The sequence below is a fragment of the Drosophila miranda genome (genome assembly GCF_003369915.1).
Source record: "Drosophila miranda strain MSH22 chromosome Y unlocalized genomic scaffold, D.miranda_PacBio2.1 Contig_Y1_pilon, whole genome shotgun sequence".
NCBI classification, from domain to species: Eukaryota; Metazoa; Arthropoda; class Insecta; order Diptera; family Drosophilidae; genus Drosophila; species Drosophila miranda.
In genome coordinates, this window is record NW_022881603.1 from 29,351,478 (window position 1) to 29,373,623 (window position 22,146).

The 22,146-nt window shown below is 46.7% G+C and overlaps 2 protein-coding genes across 2 annotated transcripts in view; one reads left to right on the top strand and one right to left on the bottom strand.

Moving 5' to 3' along the window:
• Window positions 1–22,146, top strand: part of LOC117189749 (SH3 and multiple ankyrin repeat domains protein 1-like) — a 188,055-nt gene that overhangs the window by 17,526 nt on the left and 148,383 nt on the right.
• LOC117189752 lies at window positions 17,652–19,257 on the bottom strand. Its single transcript, XM_033394827.1, has 2 exons — window positions 17,845–19,257; window positions 17,652–17,774 (listed from the first exon to the last, which is right to left on the bottom strand). Exons 1-2 carry the CDS (start codon window positions 18,925–18,927, stop codon window positions 17,745–17,747), a joined length of 1,113 nt encoding a protein of 370 aa, XP_033250718.1. The 5' UTR covers window positions 18,928–19,257; the 3' UTR covers window positions 17,652–17,744.

Sequence of the window (22,146 nt, forward strand, 5' to 3'; positions counted from 1 at the left end):
GACATGTCGAGCATCATTGATATGCCAATTATGTTTGCCGACAATGAGGGGAACATACCCGAAGGGGAGAAGGATCCGAAGATAGGTGAGAGTATGGGCTTTTGGATGTACGCTCTTGCGGTCGGCTCTAACCAGAAGATTCTAATCCACAGTGCCAGCCACACCCGGTCGCAATCCCAACAGCAAGAGTCCAATCATCATCAGTCAGAAGATCATAAAGGAGGCCAATGCCTCCAAGACAATGCCGTCAAGCAGCACACCCGTCACCAGCAAGGTAGGCAACAATATCGTTCTCAACAAGGGAATCCAGCAGCTGTTCACCACCTCGCCGAGCGGAGCCACCACCACAATTGTTGGCCAAAACAAGGTGGTCTATCTCAATCGGAATCAAATGAAGCCAATAAGCAATATAGTGACAACTGGCCAACGCGTGCCCGTACGTATTCTCAGCAGCACTCCGAAGAGTGCCACACCCAGCGGCAGCACAGGCAGTCCGCTTCTGTTGGACACCTTCTCGGGATCCCTAGTGTCTAGTGTCAAGGCGTCGCCCATGCCCTCGGGCACACTCCGCCACACGGGCATCATTAGCGTAGGCAACAAGACGTATCCACAGTTCCAGATGATCCACACACGCCCACACAAAGGACGAAAATCTGTTGCATCCACAATATTGCACATTCGAGAAAACTAAAAACGCAGAATCATAGATAATGACCATATCTATCAGATTGCTGAATCTGGATCAGATCAGATCATTTTTATAGCCAATAGGAACAAATCAATTTGCAGTGGCTACGCAGCCCCCGACGTCACGCTCAGACTGATTTTCTGTCTCTCTCGCACGCACTCTTAGTCGTGTCGTTCAATATTAGCGGCGTCTGCCGGAGGAGAGCCATACTGACTTAGTATCGGGTATAACCGTAGAGTTGCGGTGTCCGCAGCAACTCACAACGTTCCCCCTCGTTTTGTTTGTTTTTTATACCCGATACTCAAAATGAGTATTGGGGTATATTAGATTTGTGGTAAAAGTGGATGTGTGTAACGTCCAGAAGGAATCGTTTCCGACCCCATACAGTATATATTTTCTTGATCAGCATCAATAGCCGAGTCGATTGAGCCCTGTCTGTCTGTCCGTCCGTCCGTCTGTCCGTCTGTCCGTCTGTACGTCCGTCCGTCCGTCCGTCCGTCTGTCCGTCTGTCCGTCCCCTTCAGCGCCTAGTGCTCAAAGACTATAAGAGCTAGAGCAACGATGTTTTGGATCCAGACTTCTGTGATATGTCACTGCTACAAAAATATTTCAAAACTTCGCCCCGCCCACTTCCGCCCCCACAAAGGACGAAAATCTGTGGCATCCTTAATATTGCACATTCGAGAAAACTAAAAACGCAGAATCATAGATAATGACCATATCTATCAGATTGCTGAATCTGGATCAGATCAGATCATTTTTATAGCCAATAGGAACAAATCAATTTGCAGTGGCTACGCAGCGCCCGACGCTCAGACTGATTTTCTGTCTCTCTCGCACGCACTCTTTGTCGTGTCGTTTAATATTAGCGGCGTCTGCCGGAGGAGAGCCATACTGACTTAGTATCGGGTATAACTGTAGAGTTGCGGTGTCCGCAGCAACTCACAACGTTCCCCCTCATTTTTATACCCGATATTCAAAATGAGTATTGGGGTATATTAGATTTGTGGTAAAAGTGGATGTGTGTAACGTCCAGAAGGAATCGTTTCCGACCCCATAAAGTATATATATTCTTGATCAGCATCAATAGCCGAGTCGATTGAGCCCTGTCTGTCTGTCCGTCTGTCCGTCCGTCCGTCCGTCCGTCCGTCCGTCCGTCCGTCCGTCCGTCCGTCCGTCCCCTTCAGCGCCTAGTGCTCAAAGACTATAAGAGCTAGAGCAACGATGTTTTGGATCCAGACTTCTGTGATATGTCACTGCTACAAAAATATTTCAAAACTTTGCCCCGCCCACTTCCGCCCCCACAAAGGACGAAAATCTGTGGCATCCACATTTTTAAAAATACGATAAAACCAAAAACGCAGAATCGGTGAGGATGACCATATCTTCTACAGTGCAGAATCTGAACCAGATCGTATAATGATTATAGCCAGAATCAAGAAAACAATTTCATTCTTTCTCGCTCTGTCTCTCTCTAACACACAGGTTTCATGGTCGGTTTTGACAATTGCAAAATATGAGTTCAAGGATCTCAGAGCCTATAAGAGCCAGAGCAACCAAATTTGGTATCCACACTCCTGTGATATCGGACCTTGACCGTTTCGTGTCCAAATTTCGCCACACCCCCTTCCGCCCCGCAAAGGACGAAAATCTGGGGCATCCACAAATCTCAGAGACTATTAAGGCTAGAGTAACCAAATTTGGTATCCGCACTTCTGTTAGATCTCACTATAAAACGTATTTCTCAGAATTTCGCCTCACCCTCTTCCGCCCCCACAAAAGACGAAAATCTGTTGCATCCACAATATTGCACATTCGAGAAAACTAAAAACGCAGAATCATAGATAATGACCATATCTATCAGATTGCTGAATCTGGATCAGATCGGATCATTTTTGTAGCCAAAAGCAAGAAATCAATTTTCAGTGGCTACGCAGCGCCCGACGTCACGCTCAGACTGATTTTCTGTCTCTCTCGCACGCACTCTTTGTCGTGTGGTTCAATATTAGCGGCGTCTGGCGCAGGAGAGCCATACTGACTTAGTATCGGGTATAACTGTAGAGTTGCGGTGTACGCAGCAACTCACAACGTTCCCCCTCGTTTTTTGTATTTTTTGTATTTTTTGATGGTGTATCGGCATAATTTGCTCAAAATCGCTGCGCGGAGATATGTCGCTTCTAAGCGTCATAGCTCCGCGCGGAGATATGTCGTTTGTGGAACGGCGGAGATATGTCGTTTCAAAACGTCATATCTCCGCGCGGAGATACAGTGGGGAGCAAAAGTGAGTACATACTCATAATCACTGACTTTAGCCTCCCATAACAGGCAAACGAATAAAGCAAAAGAAACCAAATTTCTTCCCCATATAAATACTTGTATTCTTAACAAATAAACAATAATTACAAGAACGAGTAAAAATTTTTCAAAGAATGAAAAGTAAAAAACCAAAAGAACTCGCATGTACTCGGTTTTGCACTTTTTCATAAAAATTAAAGTAAATCATAATATTAACATTTTGCGCATAGACCCATATTAGATAATACTTTTTTAATACGGTTTGGAATGTTCTCTATCAAATTCCCAAAAATATCTTTTGAAATAGGATTGCACTCCGCATCTATACATCCCCAGAGATCGCTTTGGTTAGATGGCGCTGATTCGTAGTGCTCAAGCCGTCGTTTCACGATTGACCGTACGTTTTCAATCGGATTAAGGTCGGTTCTTTGAGATAACCACTCCAGCAATTTAAAATTTTGATTAACCAGTCATTCTCGAAAAATTTTCGCAATTTGCTTCGGATTCCTGTCTTGTAAACAAGTTAGTTAAATTCAGGATAAATACATTTCTCCGGAAAATTAAGAAATAACATAAATTTTTTGTAGAGGACCAACGTGCTACCATGTAAAGCAACTTCAGATTTCAACTTTCAATATTTCATATTATTCCTTATTACTATGGTCTGAAGTTGCTTTACATGGTAGCACGTTGGTCCTCTACAAAAAATTTATGTTATTCAGTTCAGAGAGAACTATTTACAACTTCTACAAGCCTAACTTCTTAATTTTCCGGAGAAATGTATTTATCCTGAATTTAACTAACTTGTTTACAAGACAGGAATCCGAAGCAAATTGCGAAAATTTTTCGAGAATGACTGGTTAATCAAAATTTTAAGTTGCTGGAGTGGTTATCTTAAAGAACCGACCTTAATCCGATTGAAAACCTACGGTCTCCTCCCTCAGACGCCGCTAATATTGAACGACACGACAAAGAGTGCGTGCGAGAGAGACAGAAAATCAGTCTGAGCGTGACGTGATTTGTTCCTTTTGGCTATAAAAATGATCTGATCTGATCCAGATTCAGCAATCTGATAGATATGATCATTATCTATGATTCTTCGTTCTTAGTATTCTCGTATTCTCAATATTGTGGATGCCATAGTTCTTCGTCCTTTGTGGGGGCGGAAGGGGGTGGAGCGAAATTTTGAGATATACGTTTTATAGTGAGATCTAACAGGAATGCGGATACCAAATTTGGTTAGCCTTAATAGTCTCTGAGATTTGTGAATATCCCCAGATTTGCATCCTTTGCGGGGGCGGAAGGGGGTGTGGCGAAATTTTGAAACAAACTCGTCTCGGTCCGATATATTAGGAGTGTGGATACCAAATTTGGTTGCTCTAGCTTTTGTAGTCTCTGAGATCTAGGCGCTAATGTTTTACTCTAAGCAAAGCCGGCTATGCTTCGTGTGTGTTAGAGAGAGACAGGGAGTGAAAAAATGAAATTGTTTTCTTGATGCTGGCTATAATAATAATACGATCCAATTCAGATTGTGCAGTCTAAAAGATATGGTCATTCTCTACGATTCTGCGTTTTGGTTTTATCGTATCTTTAAAAATGTGGATGCCACAGATTTTCGTCCTTTGTGGGGGCGGGGCGAAGTTTTGAAATATTTTTGTAGCAGTGACATATCACAGAAGTCTGGATCCAAAACATCGTTGCTCTAGCTCTTATAGTCTTTGAGCACTAGGCAGACGGACAGACGGACGGACGGACGGACGGACGGACGGACAGACGGACAGACAGACATGGCTCAATCGACTCGGCTATTGATACTGATCAAGAATATATATACTTTATGGGGTCGGAAACGATTCCTTCTGGACGTTACACACATCCACTTTCACCACAAATCTAATATACCCCAATACTCATTTTATAAAAAGCGCCCTCTCTGTTCTTAAAATTATTGTAAATATCTGAAAGTATATTTTCATTTTATTTATTATCTATCTAGAACCTTGTGATGGACCTATTTCAGGCTGAGGTAAACTCAGTCACGTCCAGGGGTCAATACATAAGAAATTTGTAGAAATGGATGGAACCTTAAGGGCGGCGTCGGGGGGCGGCCTATCGTAGAGAGGTGGATCGGGGCTAGAATGGGCGTCGCTCGTCGTGTATACGAAACGGCTGCGTAGACTCGGGGTGGGGTGGCGTCGGTGCCTCGACTAATTGGGGTGAACTTACGCAATCGGGGGTTTTTACTTTGATAATTCGACACTTTATTGTAATTCTTAGGGGTTTAAATGAACTTATTTTAATTGGTCGCCGATGTCTTCTTGTGAGTTCCGGGTACGGCGTCTGTACTCCGGAGCGGGTCTCTGCGTAAGTTTTGGTACCACGACCGTACTGTGAGCCGGATCTCTGCGTAAGTCGCTCTTTGGTTCTCGTCGCCGTCTTTTTATAGGCCCGTATTGCTGGGTCGGCGGGTTTGACAAATGCACTTCCGCGTCGGGGTGCACTTTGCCGTTCTTGGTGATCGTCGCAGATTTTCACGCCGTCGACTTTCCTCCGTCGATGAACCCGGAAGACCGCACTTGGCCGATGGCTTGGCCTGGAGTGGGGAAAGTTCGCGTGACCTGATGTCTTTGGTCATCGTTATGGAGTTGGCGCGTGTTGATCGGTGGTTCTTGCGGAGAGAGGGCGTTGGTTGCGGGGTGTGGTGCGATGCTCTCATTATAAGTCCGGGGTTGTATCGAAACCTTTTAGGTTCGTTACACCCTCCCCTTTCTTCCCCGGCGAGAGTTACGAAGACTCGTGCGTTGGGTGTGCGGCGGTGGATGAGTCTTTGACTGAGGGTTGCTGGCTCGGACGACTTCGTCTTCTCTTGGTGAGAGTGCACTGATCGATGTGGGCCAGCGCTGCGGCTATTTAAACCGTTCTGTGAGGCTGTACTCGCGGAGTACGCTCTTCTTTTCGCTTCCGTGTTGCACCGGGGGTGCGTTTTGGGATCGCCTGCCGCTTTGCTATCATCTCGTTTCTTGCCCCGTCGGCGGGTCTGCGTTGGGATTTCCGCGTTCTCTTCGCTTCGTCAGTGGGTTTGTGGGGCGCGTGGTCGTGAGCGTTACGTTACTTCTCTCGCTGGCGTCAGCGCTGTTCGATTAATTGGTGGTCGCGCGGTTCGCTGCGCTTGCATTCTCGGCGGTATTATGCCATCGGGCTCTTTTTTTTTTGCCGGTGCTGTCTTTTGGCCGGGTGTCCCGGGTCTTGCTGGTTGGAGTTGGTTGGTTGGCGCGTCGGGTTGAGGTCTCGTTGCTTTCTTCGTCGATGTCAGCATTCTCGGGTAGGTCAGTGGGTTCTTCGGACTCGTGATTGTGGAACTCTCTCAGGTCGTTGATATTTGCGGTTTTGTGTTTTCGGCTTTCGCAGTGTTGTAATTTGGCGATGTTTGGCGATGGAAAACTCTTGACCCGGTAGGGGCCGTCGAACTTCGGGGCTAGCTTTGCCGCAAAGCCCTCGGCGGCGTTTGAGAGGTGGTGATGGCGTAGTAGTACCAGTGATCCGACGGCGGGGCGCCATAGTCGCCGGCGGAGGTTGTAATGTCTCCCTTGTTCTTGACTGGCTCTCTGGATGTTGTTCCGGACGATGGCGAATACTTCTTTCAGCCTCGTCGCTTTGCTGGTGGCCGTCTCTGGCGTACTCCCTGTCCCGGGCGTGACTTCGTCGTAGAGGGCGCCGGGGAGTCGGGGCTCTCTTCCTTGCAGGAGGAAGGCGGGGCTGAATCCGGTTGTCTCGGAGACGCTGGAGTTGATCGCCAATGTCATCTCGGGTAGGAGCTCGTCCCATGTATTCTGGTGGTCGTCGACGAACTGGGCGATCATCGTTTTCACAGTCCGATTGGATCTCTCCGTCGGGTTTTCTTGGGGGCAATACGGGGCTGTGTGTTGCAGCTCCACGCCTGCGCTTCGCATGAATGTTCTGAACGATCGGCTGGTGAACTGGGTTCCGTTGTCGCAGACGAATAGTTTCGGCACGCCGAAGCTGCTCAGTATTCGTTCTCTGAAGGCTCGTTCGAGGTTCGCCGTTGTCGCTTTCTTGAGGGGTACCAGTTCGACCCACTTGGAGAAAGTGTCGAAGAATACCAGTAAGATGGTGTTCCCGTGCTTGGACCGTGGTAATGGTCCGACGAAGTCGACACACAGGGTGGCGAAGGGTTCTTCGGCTTTACGTGTGAGCATCCTGTCCACGGCCTTGCGCTGCGTGGCTTTGAACTTCTGACAACTTACGCAGCCCTGCACGTACCGACGCACGTCTCGGTGTAGTCCTGGCCAGTAGTATCGTTGTGTTGTCCTCAGGATGGTTTTCCGGACGACAAGGTGTCCTGCCGTTGGTTCGTCATGGCATTCGCGGAGTACTCTCGTCCGGCCGTTTTTGGGCACGCATAGTTTCCACGGTATGTGGTCGTCGTCGTCGGCTCCGTGCCCTAGGTAGCGGTATAGCTGCCCATTTTCGTACGTGTAGTCTGGGTACTTCTGGGGTTCGTCTTGGACTTGTTGGATCCTTTGTTTAAGCCAGGGGCATGGTGTGTCGCCTTCCTCAATGCGGGAGAGGGTCTCTAGTGGTTGTCTTGACAGTGCGTCTGCGACTACGTTCTGGTTGCCGGCCCGATAGTGCACGTCGTATTGGTATTGCTGTAGTTCGAGCGCCCATCTTGCAACTCTATCGTAAGGGCTCTCGAGGGTATTCAGCCACTTTAGTGCGAGATGATCGGTTATGACGTCGAATCGATAGCCTTCGAGATAGCATCGCAGTTCTCGGATCGCCCAGATGACGGCGAGGCATTCCTTGTCGGTGGCCGAGTAGTTTTCTTCTGCCTTGTTGAGGCGTCGACTGACGTATGCAATGACCCGCTCTTTCCCTTCGATCTCTTGGGTGAGGACCGCGCCTACTCCAAGGTTGCTTGCGTCCGTCTGCAGGGAAAATTTAACGTTAAAGTCTGGGCAGGCGAGTACCGGTGCGGTGGTGAGCAGTGTTTTCAGCTCGTCGAAGGCGTCTTGTTGTTCTTGACACCATGTCCATGCTTTCCCTTTTTTCAGCAGCAGTGACATTGGTTGGACTGCGGTGGCAAAGTTTGGGACAAATCTGCGGTACCACCCGGCCATGCCTACGCATTGTCGTAGCTCCTTCAGGTTGGTCGGTGGCCTCAGATCCTTTACGGCTGCGATTTTGTCGGGGTCCGTGTGGATACCTTCTTCGCTGATCATGTGGCCCAGGTATTTTATCCGGCGTTGGAAGAAGGCGCACTTGTCCGTGTTGACCCGTAGGTTTGCCTTCCGCAGTCGTGCGAAAACTTCTTTCACGTTGTTCAGGTGTTCCTGGAAGCTTTTCCCGACGATGATGATGTCGTCGAGATATGCGAACGCGAATGGTTCCATGTCTGCGCCGATAACGGCGTCGAGGGTCCGTTGAAACGTGGCTCCCGCGGAGTGTAAACCGAAAGGCATTACTCTTCATTGGTATAATCCGCGGCCGGGTATCGTGAATGCCGTGGCTTCCCGGCTGTCGCGGGCCATTGGTATCTGCCAATACCCGTTTTTTATACCCGATACTCAAAATGAGTATTGGGGTATATTAGATTTGTGGTGAAAATGGATGTGTGTAACTATTAGCGCCTAGTGCTCAAAGACTATAAGAGCTAGAGCAACGATGTTTTGGATCCAGACTTCTGTGATATGTCACTGCTACAAAAATATTTCAAAACTTCGCCCCGCCCACTTCCGCCCCCACAAAGGACGAAAATCTGTGGCATCCACAATTTTAAAGATATGAGAAAACCAAAAACGCAGAATCGTAGAGAATGACCATATCTTTTATACTGCAGAATCTGAATTGGATCGTATTACGCTTATGCTGGCGACGATGCCGGGTGCCTCGACCATGCGTAGGGGGCTCGTGTGTGTCCTGGGGGGTGCTTGCGCGACGTTGTACTCAGCGTGATGTACGAACGTGCGGGTCTCGATGGCGATCGTAGCGTTTGACCGACGGCTAGTTTGGGCGGTGAGGTTCACCGACATGGCTCCAGGCGTGGTGCTGGGCCGCATGCCGCCGCCGTACGAGGTGTTGCCCGGGAGGCGTTCCATGATGTCGGGGACGATCGATAGTGCGTCGGGGTTCCGATGGGTGCCTCGTGTGGCAGTGATCGCCTTTCCCGGTTCCTGCCTGAGAGGACGCGGTCGTAGCGGGTCGGTCGGTGTCGTAGGGGTCGTTTTCGCGTCGAGGGCGGTGTCGACGCGTTCGTGGGCCAGGGTGGCGGTCGAAAGGTGGTACCTCGAGCGCCTGGCTGCTGCGTGGCGGCTGTCGTTGCTGGGGCCGGGTTGTCTTCTGGAGGGGCGTCCTGGGTTCTTTTCCCTTCGTTGGTGGAACCGCGTCGGTGCCCTCGGGGGGCCGGCTCGTTTTCTTCGTGGCTTTGCTTAGTTTTGGTTTTCTTGGAGTGGGCCTGGGGCTGGTGTGCCTCGTCGTGGCCATGGGTTCTGTGTTCCTTGTTCCTTGTGCTCTCGTCTCGTGTCGTGGCGGCGAATTCGTTGGCGGCGGAGGTCTCGAGTTCGTGGGTCCGGGGGCGTGTACTTGGCTAGCGGTGATCGTCGGCGTGTTTGGGGTGGGGCGTCGGGAGCCTTGGAGATGGAGGTGTGTGGCGCCACCTTGTATTGTGGTTTCAATGGCGCACAGGAAATCTATCCCTATGATGGCTTGCTCTACCATATTGGGTAGTACCAAGAGTGGCATCTGTATCTCTTGTTCGTCTAGTTTGACGCGCGATAGCAAGATCTGAGATATCTCGCGAGCCGAGCCGTCTGCTAGGCGTATAGGGACGCATGCGGCTCGCAGGTCGTTGTCGCGGCCGAGTTTGCGGGCGAGGTCGGCGTTGATGAAGCTTCGGGACGCCCCGGTGTCGACCGTGGCTTCCGGCCGTCGTGTACTTGTAGCGGGTTTCTTAGTTGGTTGTCTGAGGAAGCGTCGTGCCCGGCTGTTCCCGTGTCAGCTGGGGACGCGAGTCGTTTCCCGACGGGTCCCGGCGGCAACAGCCCACGGTGGGCGTTCCGCGCCTGCCACATTCCCAACAGAAGAGGATCGATGGGTTGATGCAGTCGCGAAAAACATGTCCAGCTTCTCCGCAGCGTCGACAGGCTGCGCGTGGGTTGGCGATGGGGGTGGTGATCATTCTATGTGCCATTTCCTGTGCTGGATCGCCGGCCTGGTGCGGCTTCCTTGCGGGTTCCGAGGTGTTCCAGTGAGGCCTTCGGAATTAGGCCCGATTCGTCCCGCTTTCGTTTTGTTGTGCCGTTGGCCGCGTGTACCTGGGAGGTTGTCGAGGGGGATGAGGGTCGCTGGTACGTTTCGTTCCTGGATACTCTCGAACTCTGTGGCCAACATTGTTAATTGCGTCAGACTTCTCAGTTCGTGCCTTCGCACGTACAGCTGGTACGCCGGGAGGGTGTTGTCATAGATCCGGCTAAGTTCCTTGGCTTCGTCGTACCCGGCGTGGTGCATGAGCAACCGGAGCTCGATGACGAAGTCCTTAAACGGTTCACCCACCGCTTGTTTCCGGTCCCTGATCTGGTCTTCCAATTGCTCGAAGTACCGGGGAGGCAGGAAAAAGGCTAGGAATTCCTGGCGGAAATCGGCCCAAGAGGCGCTCTGGAGTCGGCTGGTGCGGGACCAACGGTTGGCTCGGTCGGTGAGGAGCTCTGCCATGGCTCGCGGCACGTAGTTCATGTCTACCCCGTACGAGAGGGCACGCTCTTCCAGTAGTTCGACGAACGACAGTGGGTCGTCCTGCCCGTCGAACTGGATTCCCCACTTTCGGATCCGTTCCGCCATCTGTGCGGCGTGACTGTAGTAATGACCGTCCGTGGGGCCATTTCCTCCTGCTGTCGGCAAGATCCTTCTCATGGGCGAAGGCCTTGGCTCCGGGGGCGGGGGCTTCGGTAGATCTTCGATGGTTATCGATGTCGGTGAGGTGCTGGCTTTGCCCTCCATGACTCCTGGAACTTGTAGGCTGAGTTTGGGGCTGTCTTCCGCTTCTCTGTTAGTGCTGAGATGTCGGGCTGGGTCGATCTGGCTCGTCCTGGCGATCTGGCGTACTGCCGCTCGAGCTCTGCCAACCTGCCCCAGGCATCGTGTTCGAGGGGCCCGGCGACTAGTTCGGCGAAATTTCTCCGCAAATCTTCCACGTTACCCTCGCGGCTGAATCCGAATTCCTCCGCGAAGGACTACAGCTCCTCTAGGCGGCGTTTGTGTATCCAGCCGGTACTCACCCCTGGGTTGGCGACGAATTCTCCAGGGTAATACCCACTGGGCTGTTCCTCTGTATGGGATTCCATCGCTTCGATTGTTACTCGAGTTGGCTGTTTCGCTGGCCTTGCGCTTTTCCTTCACTAGGGCACTGTGTCGAGCTTCGCGGCTGACGCTTCGAATTTTTTCTCGGGGTGACGGCACTGTTCGCGTTTCTCTGTCGCTGTGTCGCGCTTTCGGCTGGTATTGTGCGAGGTCGGGGTTTTCTTCTGGTCGTTTTCTTGTGTTCTTCTCTAGTGGCCGTGGGGTTTTATTCCACGAAACCTCGCTGACGTTCCCTTGGGTCCCTGCTCGGGCGCCACTTGTGATGGACCTATTTCAGGCTAAGGTAAACTCAGTCACGTCCAGGGGTCAATACACAAGAAATTTGTAGAAATGGATGGAACCTTAAGGGCGGCGTCGGGGGGCGGCCTATCGTAGAGAGGTGGATCGGGGCTAGAATGGGCGTCGCTCGTCGTGTATACGAAACGGCTGCGTAGACTCGGGGTGGGGTGGCGTCGGCGCCTCGACTAATTGGGGTGAACTTACGCAATCGGGGGTTTTTACTTTGATAATTCGACACTTTATTGTAATTCTTAGCAGTTTAAATGAACTTATTTTAATTGGTCGCTGATGTCTTCTGTACTCCGGACCGGGTCTCTGCGTAAGTTTTGGTACCACGACCGTACTGTGAGCCGGATCTCTGCGTAAGTCGCTCTTTGGTTCTCGTCGCCGTCTTTTTATAGGCCCGTGTTGCTGGGTCGGCGGGTTTGACAAATGCACTTCCGCGTCGGGGTGCACTTTGCCGTTCTTGGTGATCGTCGCAGATTTTCACGGCGTCGACTTTCCTCCGTTGATGAACCCGGAAGACCGCACTTGGCCGATGGCTTGTCCTGGAGTGGGGAAAGTTCGCGTGACCTGATGTCGTTATGGAGTTGGCGCGTGTTGATCGGTGGTTGCTTGCGGAGAGGGTGCGTTGGTTGCGGGGTGTGGTGCCATGCTCTCATTATAAGTCGGGGGACGGATTGTATCGAAACCTTTTAGGTTCGTTACAACCTGCAAATGAAGGGCACGCAATCCCCCACTTCCCAATCCGTCAGGCAATCAATCAATCAATGTAGCGATCAAGAGCCATCAGTCAGTGATGGAGCCTCAAAAGAAACTCAAAGAACGTGGGGACAGACCGTGGACAGGGCGCTTCCGTGGTCTCTTCTCTTTGCGGCTTCTCGCGCGTCGGAGATTGGAAACCCGTTTGATGCCACAGCCAGCCCATGTGGCAAAGGTAGTAATCATGAAGAAAAATACGTTAATAGAATCTTAACGGGTCGGTAATGGAGGGAGGGCATAAGGCTGAAACCCCAGAAGGTCGTGGCATATAGCCAGGCGGAAGACAGGTAACAGCAACAACTATGGCAACAGTTAGGCAACAGATAGATAATCTCTGGGAGCCACAGCGCTACAGTTGTTGGGTAACTGTAATCAATCAGTGCGGGGCCAGGCCCAGGGACAGTCCGAGGGCGGGCGGGATGCCAGTGCCAGCCAAGAACTAGGAGGCTTAATTAACTGCAAAATTCAAGCAACAAATTGTGTAATATTTAAGGCTACAGACGCCTCGGTATTCCACTGTCGGCATAATCTTTTTTTTAATGGGAATCGTTATATTTTTAACGCCTTTTCTTTCGCTTCTACAGTATTTCGTCAGAAGAAACCGATTGAGCTTTATTCCTTAAACACGAGGCTGGCAATTGACACTAAACTCATACATACATACATATGTTATTTCCAATGCGAGATCTTCTTATTAAAAAAACAAAAGCAAAGCAAATAGGAGAGCAATAGAGACACACATTCGAAGCGAGCTGCAAAAAAGGGGTCTGCAAATGAGCAATAAACCGCAAGCGAGGTGTTTGTGGGTGAGAGAGCGAGACAAAGAGTTGATCTCTATGCAGAGCTTTATCTCGCGACCGCAGGCACACACGAACACGCAAACATCCATACGCAACGACACTATGGGCAGCGCAGCCTCTGATCGAGTGAAAAAGAAGAAAAAGAAATAATTCTGCCTGCGAGATCTTCTTATTAAAAAAACAAAAGCAAAGCAAATAGGAGAGCAATAGAGACACACATTCGAAGCGAGCTGCAAAAAAGGGGTCTGCAAATGAGCAATAAACCGCAAGCGAGGTGTTTGTGGGTGAGAGAGCGAGACAAAGAGTTGATCTCTATGCAGAGCTTTATCTCGCGACCGCAGGCACACACGAACACGCAAACATCCATACGCAACGACACTATGGGCAGCGCAGCCTCTGATCGAGTGAAAAAGAAGAAAAAGAAATAATTCTGCCTGCGTGTTCCTTGCGTGTTTGTTTTTGTTTATTTAGGAATATTTTCGAGCTCTGCCAGAAAGAATTCCTTGCGAAGCATACATTTTCTTGGGTGTTCTCTCGCGGCCAGTTGCTGTCAAACCTCTTATTAGAAAGAACCCCACAAATATGGGCCAAATACCATTTATTTCGATTCGGTTCAAAATCATTTGGGCAGCTCATTTAACAATTTACACAAATGGGAATCCATTGCCATTCCCATGGACAATTTTCGAATTGTAATCGATTTCCTAAAGCCTCCCCGTGGGAGGAGTAATGTATCCATCCACCCCATAGATATTGTAGGCCGTCTAACCCGGGAATTGTAGTGACCAATATCGGTGCGTGAGTGAAAATCGCCATTTACAAAGTGCCCTCACTCTCTTCTCGATGTTTCTTATCCGATATCTCACTATTGGTATTTCCCACCGAGTGTATCGATGGTGCGGTAAATACCAATGCGCGCTGTATGCTATTTTAAATACTAGTTGAATGCCTCACTAATTATTACCTTGCTACAATTCGGCCATCCTGACCGGAGTGCTCCTGAACTCCTTACATTTAATTTAGTTTCTAGATAGGTTGATTTATTACAGTTGGGTGTGGTTTACTCTTAATATTCTAAGTTTACGTGTTACAATCATTTTCTTCATTTTGATTCCCTGTGACATTTGCATTATTACCATTTTCAATCCACGGCTTCATATTTGCCACCGCCCAAACTCCTTTATACGGGATCCTTGATTGTTGAAACCCCTCTACATCTTCTAGCAAATACCTATCATTTTTTAACACCTTTGATATCTTATAAGGTCCTTTGAACTTCGGGATAAGCTTTTTAGACACCCCTGTATGAGTGTCGAAATTTCTCACCATAACTAGATCATTATCTACGTACACGTGTGGCTCCCTTCGCTTTGAATTTGTTGCTTGTTTGTTATAAGACTGTATTTTTTCCTGATGAGTGCCTGCTACTGCTCTAATCTTTTCTATATCCCTTGTTGCCCGCTGTTCGGTTAGTTCGTCTAGATGATCTTTTAGTAAATCTGAAACCTTTCCTTTTTGTACGACCCCAAACAACATTCTGCTCGGGTGTTCATTAATTGTTCTTTGAATTGTGTTGTTCATCGCGTGTTCTACTGTTTCCACTACCATATCCCAATGTAATCCTTTTTCCGGGTCAACAAGCTTTGCAATCATGGGTCCCAAACTTCTGTTCACCCTTTCTACCTGCCCGTTGGCCTGTGGCGACCCTGTTGCTATCTTTACGTGTTTAACATTGCTCTGTTCTAAGAATTCTTCAAACTCTTTTGACGTGAAACAGCTTCCTCTGTCTGACACAATGCATCTGGGTCTACTGTAAGCTCGGAAATAATCTTTCATTGCAATTACTGCTTCCTTTGTGCTAGTGGTTTTGGTCGTATAAAGTCTTACGAATTTGGTGAACGCGTCTATTACTACTAAAACATGTTTGTTGGCCCTGCCTTTGTCGACTGGCCCGAAATGGTCGATATGTACTACCTCGAATGGTCCTGACCCTTTTGGTATGTTGTGTAAAAACCCTTCCTCTTTTCCGTGTTTTGCTGAGTACGCTATGCATTTTAGACAGTTTTCAATGTGTCGCTTGGCTTTATACCTTACGTTTGAGATCCAGTAGCTTTTCGATATAGCGTCGGTCATCTTGTCTATACCGACGTGCCCTAGTTCATCGTGGTACTTATAGAGTACGTGGCCTTCCATTTCCTCGGGTACGCAGAATAGGATAGTATTGTTATCTTTTTTCCTGTATATTATTCCGTTTCTCATCTCATAATGTTTGTGTTCTGATTTCTGTAACGTTTCTCTCAGCTCCATCAGTTTGATATCTCTGTTTTGGCATATAATTAAATTTTCTTCAAAGGTGTTTGTGTCTACCGTGAGTATCTGAACGGCTCTGCTTAGCGCATCTACGTGTTGCATTCTACTTCCTGACCTGTGTTCTAACTTGTAGTCATAATTTTGTAACTCTAACGCCCAGCGGGCAATGCGTGGATTGAGTTCTTTTTTGTTTAGAGTCATAGTTAGCGCGTTGCAGTCTGTCACTATTTTGAAGGGTATGCCTTGCACGTATACTCTAAACCGTTGTAGTGCATAAATTATCGCTAGTGTCTCCAGTTCAAAGCTGTGGTATTTTGCTTCGGTAATTGTTGTCCGCTTGGAGAAATAAAACACCGGGTGCATTCTGCCATCACCCTTCTTCTGCATTAGAATTGACCCGAAACCTAACGAACTTGCATCGCAATGTAATTCTGTCGGATCTCTGGGATTGTAAAGTGCCAAGATCGGTGCTTCCAACAAATTACTTTTGAGTTGTTCGAAACATTCTAGTTCTACGATACCGAATTCAAACTTCCTGTCTTTTTTGACCAAATCATAAAGGGGCTTAGCTTTCGTAGAAAAATCTTTTACGAACCGTCTAAAGTAAGAACATAACCCTAAGAAACTCTGCACTTCGTTCGTTTTCGTGGGGACTGGGAACCCTTTTACTGCCTGTAATCCCTTCGTATCTGGTTTAATTCCGTTACCCGATATGGAATAGCCCAGGTACTTAACTTCTGACTGTAAGAATTCGCATTTATCAATCCTTAATTCAAGTTTATTCTCTACCAATCGTCTCATCACTTCTTGTAAAATTTCCATGTGACTATCACTATCTTTTGTTGCTACCATAATATCGTCCATGTATATTATAACTTTGTCTTCCTTTACCATATCTGCAAAAATGTTGTTTGTGAATCTTTGAAACACCGCCGATGCATTTCGTAACCCGAACGGCATCCTCAACCATTCGTATTGTCCCATGGGGGTCGTGAACGATGTGTATTTAACTGAATCTTTATGCATAAATACGTGGAAGTATCCATTCTTCAGGTCTAACTTGGTGAAAAGTCTTTTCCCTGACAGTTTATCTAGTAGGTCGTCTATCAGAGGTGTTGGGTAATTGTCCTTTATCATACCTTTATTAAGTGTGCGATAATCGACGCACAGTCTCAACTCTCCCGAATTCTTTTTTACCAGTACTATAGGCGAAACGTATTCTGACTCACTGGTTCTGATGTAACCTTTTTCTGTGTATTCGTCTATCATTTTCTGTACTTGGGCTTTTTCGCTATACGACAGTCTTCTAGGTGGGCAATGAAACGGTTTTTCGTGTTCGAAATTCAACTTCATTTCCCACTTGGTTTGTGGTAAGTTTGGTCTTTCTGCGTTTACATACGCTGTCCTAAACATGTATTTAAGTCGTCCTGCGAGTTCTTGGCTACAATCTGTCCCTACTTTCAACTCCCAGTCGTTTTCTTTGTCTGGATACTGGCTTGGTAGTTCGTTGAAATTGGTTTTTACGCTCTCGCAGGTATCGCTGTCTTCCAGACACTCAACCATTGCAGAACACTCATTTTCTACCTTGCCTCCACTTTCTACTTCATGCTTATTCTCTTTATCACCCTCATCTTTAACTTCACATTCATATTCTCCTAAACACTCATTCTCTATTTTCCACTCATTTTTTTCTAAACACTCACTTTCTCCTAAACACTCATTTTCTTCTAAACACTCATTTTCTCCTAAACACTCATTTTCTTCTAAACACTCATTTTCTCCTAAACACTCATTTTCTTCTAAACACTCATTTTTTTCTAAACACTCATTTTTTATTTCACACTCGTTTTTTGTCTCACTCTCCTTCTCCTTGCAAATGTCACTTACAATTTTAAATTTGCATAAATTCATAAAATCCCTACCTAACACAGCCTCATAGCCCATCGACTCGTCTGCCACTACTAGTAATTCAAAGTTGATTCGATTTTTGTTAATAATTACAAAACTGGGTATTTTACCAAAGATGTTAAGTTTGCTATTATTTAGTCCAACATAAGCGTAATCCGCATTTTTATTCAAAATAAATTCAATTTCTCTGTTTTTCTTGTCTTTGTTAAACTTATATAAACTTAAATCATCTTCTTTGATTTCGTTCGAACTTAATCGTGAGCGCTCTTCCACTTTATTTAGGTTATTTTCCGACTGGTGCTCTAGACACGATAACTTCATAAAACTTATTGGGCTCCCTGAGTCGATGAGGCAATTTAAGGACAAGCATTTGTTATTGTAATTGCTAATGTATATATTAAATTTGTATATATAATCGTTATGTACCTTGTACTTCTTTTCGTCACAGTGTGACACCTGGTGACTCATGCTGCCGCATCCGTAGCACGCTCCTCTTTCGCGCTTGGGCTTGCGGCACTCCCCTGCCACGTGGCCCAAAGAGTTGCAGTTGTAGCAGCGAATGGGTGTTGGCGAGGCTCCAGTGTTTGCCCCTTCAGTTGAACCGTACTTCTTTGGCAGCATGATCTTCTCGAACGCCTTGAGTAGTTGATATGGAGCGCCAAAGCACTGCATGTGGGCTTGCCTACGCAGGCCTACATCTGGGATACCTTCGATGACTCCGTCAATAAACTCCTCGTCGTCAATGACTATGCGGGATGCCAGCGACACTTTGGCGTTGAAGTACATCGAGAACTCCTCGCCACGTGCCCATGAACGGGACTCGAACTTGCGACGGAGCAACAGTTTGCTTTCCTTGGGATGGAAAGTGTCTTCCATGACGTTCAACAATTGATCGATTGGCAGCGACATGTGCTCCGGACTCGAATGCAGCCACACCAATGCTTTGTCCTTAAGCTTCGACATTAGCAGCATTAGTAGCTTCTCATCCTTCAGTTTGTTCACTTTTGCGACGGCCTTAAACTGCGCGATCCAAGTTGTGACGTCATCGTTGTTTCCAGAAATGTTGCCATGATATGTTGGCAACATGTCTTTGGCGGCATTTAGCAACATGACGCCAGCGTCATTGCTGGCGGCTGGTGTTGTGTTCTCTCCTCTCCCTTCCTTCTCCCTCTCGCTCTGCAGCTTCAGCAGCTCGATTTGCAGTTTTAACATTTCAACCTCTGCTCGATATTCGCCATGGTTGTTGTTGTGCCCAGGCGCTTGCGGTGCTTTTTCGTTCTTCTCTTTGCGTTCGCTCTTCGTCGAGTCTTGATCTGCGGCCGCCTCATCTTCCCTCTCGTTCTCGCATGTTTCGGCTGCCGGTGGGCCCTGTCCCCGCAGCTCTACTGGTATTTCGTTAAGTCTCGCTGCCATGGCAGCTTTGCTTCCACCTTTTGGTAGATTGAGGGACTCCAGCCATTCGCGCAGCTGGGCGGCCGAGAACTCCTCCGTGCCGACCAAGTCCGACATGTTTTTTTCCAGCGATGGCGTCTTCGACGGACGAGATAATAAAAATTTTCGCTATTTTTCACTGGCGGCGATTGATCGTATCCCACTTCTGAAATTGTAGGCCGTCTAACCCGGGAATTGTAGTGACCAATATCGGTGCGTGAGTGAAAATCGCCATTTACAAAGTGCCCTCACTCTCTTCTCGATGTTTCTTATCCGATATCTCACTATTGGTATTTCCCACCGAGTGTATCGATGGTGCGGTAAATACCAATGCGCGCTGTATGCTATTTTAAATACTAGTTGAATGCCTCACTAATTATTACCTTGCTACAATATGTACATCCATATATTCTTTCATATAGAAGATTCGCATTTGTTGTTGCATATTTTTGCATTAAAATGCAAATCACGTCAATTTGAGGAGCAGGAGCGCCATACATACTCCCTCGTTGTCTCGTTTATGGCCTGCAACAAGAGATACACATTAAGATACAAGATACGCAGATACGCGCACACATACATTTGTCGGATACATGTGGGTTTCTCCATACGAGTGTGTGTGTGTGTGTGTGTTGAGCAGGGGAAAAAAGAGTATGCTGATTATGCGAGTGGACAAAAGGCGTGGCTCTTATACTAAGAAGGAAAACATCCTGTTTTTCATACAGAATAAATACATTGATTCCTACACCCAACAAGCAAAAACAGAGCTCAAATCTAACAAATACAGGCATTCGGAACTAATCTCCAAACACGTGTGTGGGAGGAAATTCCTATAAATTAGTCACCACTGTGACTGTGACTGTGACTGCAGGGCTCTAAACGGAAGATACAAGCAATTTGTAGCCTTTATTGATTGATAAGGCGACCATACAATACAGTACTTCCCCAAGAAAAAATATCAACAAGAAAGAAGACGGAAAGATCCTCCAGTCAAACAATAGGCGCCACAGAATTTGCATAAATATTTGTTCATAATTGCGGTGTTCCCTTTAAAAAGGGCTTTGCTGCCCACAGATTGTCGTCGGACTTCTATTGTCATTTCGAGTGCACATGAACATATTTTTAAATATTTATGTATGCATGTGTTCATGTAAATATTTTCCGAAAGAAGGGTCTTTAAAGGTTCTTTTTCCAACGAAATTACAGAACAAATTTCGAGTGAAAAGCACACCTCCCCAAAGGTGGCCCTCCACACAAAATGCTGCCAAATGTGCTGCTAAACTGTTGGCCAGCGAACATACTCACGTTGTTTGTAATGTGCTGCCCAAAACAGCATGGTCCCAAGCTTTTTGGCCATTTCATCGATTTTATCGTAGGCGGCCAAACAACAGGCGGGGTTCTGTATTGCTTTTTCCACTTTTGTGAGTTGCCAAATCAAAACAATGTTTTCATAAATAATTATGATGGATACTTGATGGACAGACAGATGATGTGACGATGCGACAGACAGGTGGATGAGTGCCACAAATGGAGGGTCACACAAATGTAATCAAAACAATTAACACGAAAAATGGTCTTTGGCCACGAAAATACTAAGAAATATCTGGCTGGCTGGCTGGTTACAGGGGAACCTGTAACCGGCAACCGGTTTTTGGGGCAACAAATTTCAACTGGTTCGAGTCTGGGCCAACACATTCTTTCTCTTCTTTCTGTCTCTTTCTCGTGTTTCGCTTAGCGCCAACGTTACGTGTCCGTTAGCACTCAATAACAATTTTCTTTTGGGCGGCAAATGTTTCAATTCTGCTCCCCGAAATCCAATTCAATTTTCGGCGAAAGTTGAATGAACCTCCTCCCCCTCTCCCTCCCCCTCCCCCTACACAAGAAGAAGGTCGTTGCGAATGCACTAAATATATTTGGGGCCACCCCAACAAATTTGTACTTATATTTGATTTGCTCTTTTCTTGTTTTGCTTCTTCTTTTCTTTCAATTAATTGAATCAATGTCAATCAGTGGGAATGTTGAATGGAAATTGTGATTGTGATTGTGATTGGGTTAAATCAAGATAAATGTTTGCCAATTCCAAGTTTTGTTTTGGCTTGAATAATTTATGTGGGAATTTCGATTGCTGTTGTCTCTCTCTCTCTTTCTCTGTCTCTTTGGTTTTGTAAAGAGGTACATACATATTCGTAGTAATATTTATGGGTAAAGGAGATCAAATATGTGTACACCCCAGATAAGAAAAAACCCTGAAATTTATATATTTTTACTTAGATTTAAACATTTAGAGTGGACATTTTTGTTCTAAATATATTTCATATTTTCATTGAATATATTTAATATTTAAATTAAATATTTTCATATTTCAATAAAATACATTTCCTACAAATTAATTATATGTCAATTATTTATTTTAAAGTGTTATATATTTAGATTAATTTTATTAATTAGTTATATATTTAAATCAATGAATATTCTATATTATTTTCCCAAGTTTGTATTTAAATATGGGTTTGCTTGATTTTACTATGCCATTTTTCTCTCAGTGCAGATGTGTTGACGATGCAGCGGATTTATATCCTAAATTCCATACATTTTCGAATAGAATTCGCTTAGAATTGATTGTTTTTTCCTTCAACTAAAGCTCTTCTCCATTTCAAGTTTTCATTGAGTCTTTCACTTTCGTTGGTTTTCCTCCTTTCTCTCTGGCCTGTATTGTTCTTCTCTCTCTCATTCCTATCCACCATTCCCCCAATACCCCCAATATGCTTTTTCTCTCTCACGCAGCTCAAATAAATAAAAAAATAAATAAATATCTTTCTTTGGTTTTCTTTACTTGCTCTGTGCCCCTCTGTGCCCCCGAACACCTGCCTGTCACTCGTCTTCTCCTATTTCTCCTACTTCTGCTTCTTGTTTTCACCTTTTCTCTATTAGGTTTTTCGTGTATTCGGTTTTCCTTGTTTGCATATTATGCACTTTTCGTTGGCTCCACCAAGTTTTTCCTGCTTTTGAATTCAAATTTCTGTAGATACGAACAAAAAACGAGGGGGAACGTTGTGAGTTGCTGCGGAGACCGCAACTCTACATTTATACCCGATACTTAGTCAGTATGGCTCTCCTCCGGCAGACGCCGCTAATATTAAACGACACGACAAAGAGTGCGTGCGAGAGAGACAGAAAATCAGTCTGAGCGTGACGTCGTGCGCTGCGTAGCCACTGCAAATTGATTTGTTCCTATTTGCTATAAAAATTATCTGATCTGATCCAGATTCAGCAATCTGATAGATATGGTCGTTATCT

Bases quoted from the DNA above. Each gene is read 5' to 3' on its own strand.
- LOC117189752 (XM_033394827.1), bottom strand. From the start codon at position 18,927: ATGTCGGACTTGGTCGGCACGGAGGAGTTCTCGGCCGCCCAGCTGCGC. The intron at 17,775-17,844 runs GTACATAACGAT...GCTTGTCCTTAA, and splicing joins GTGACGAAAAGAAGTACAAG to ATTGCCTCATCGACTCAGGG.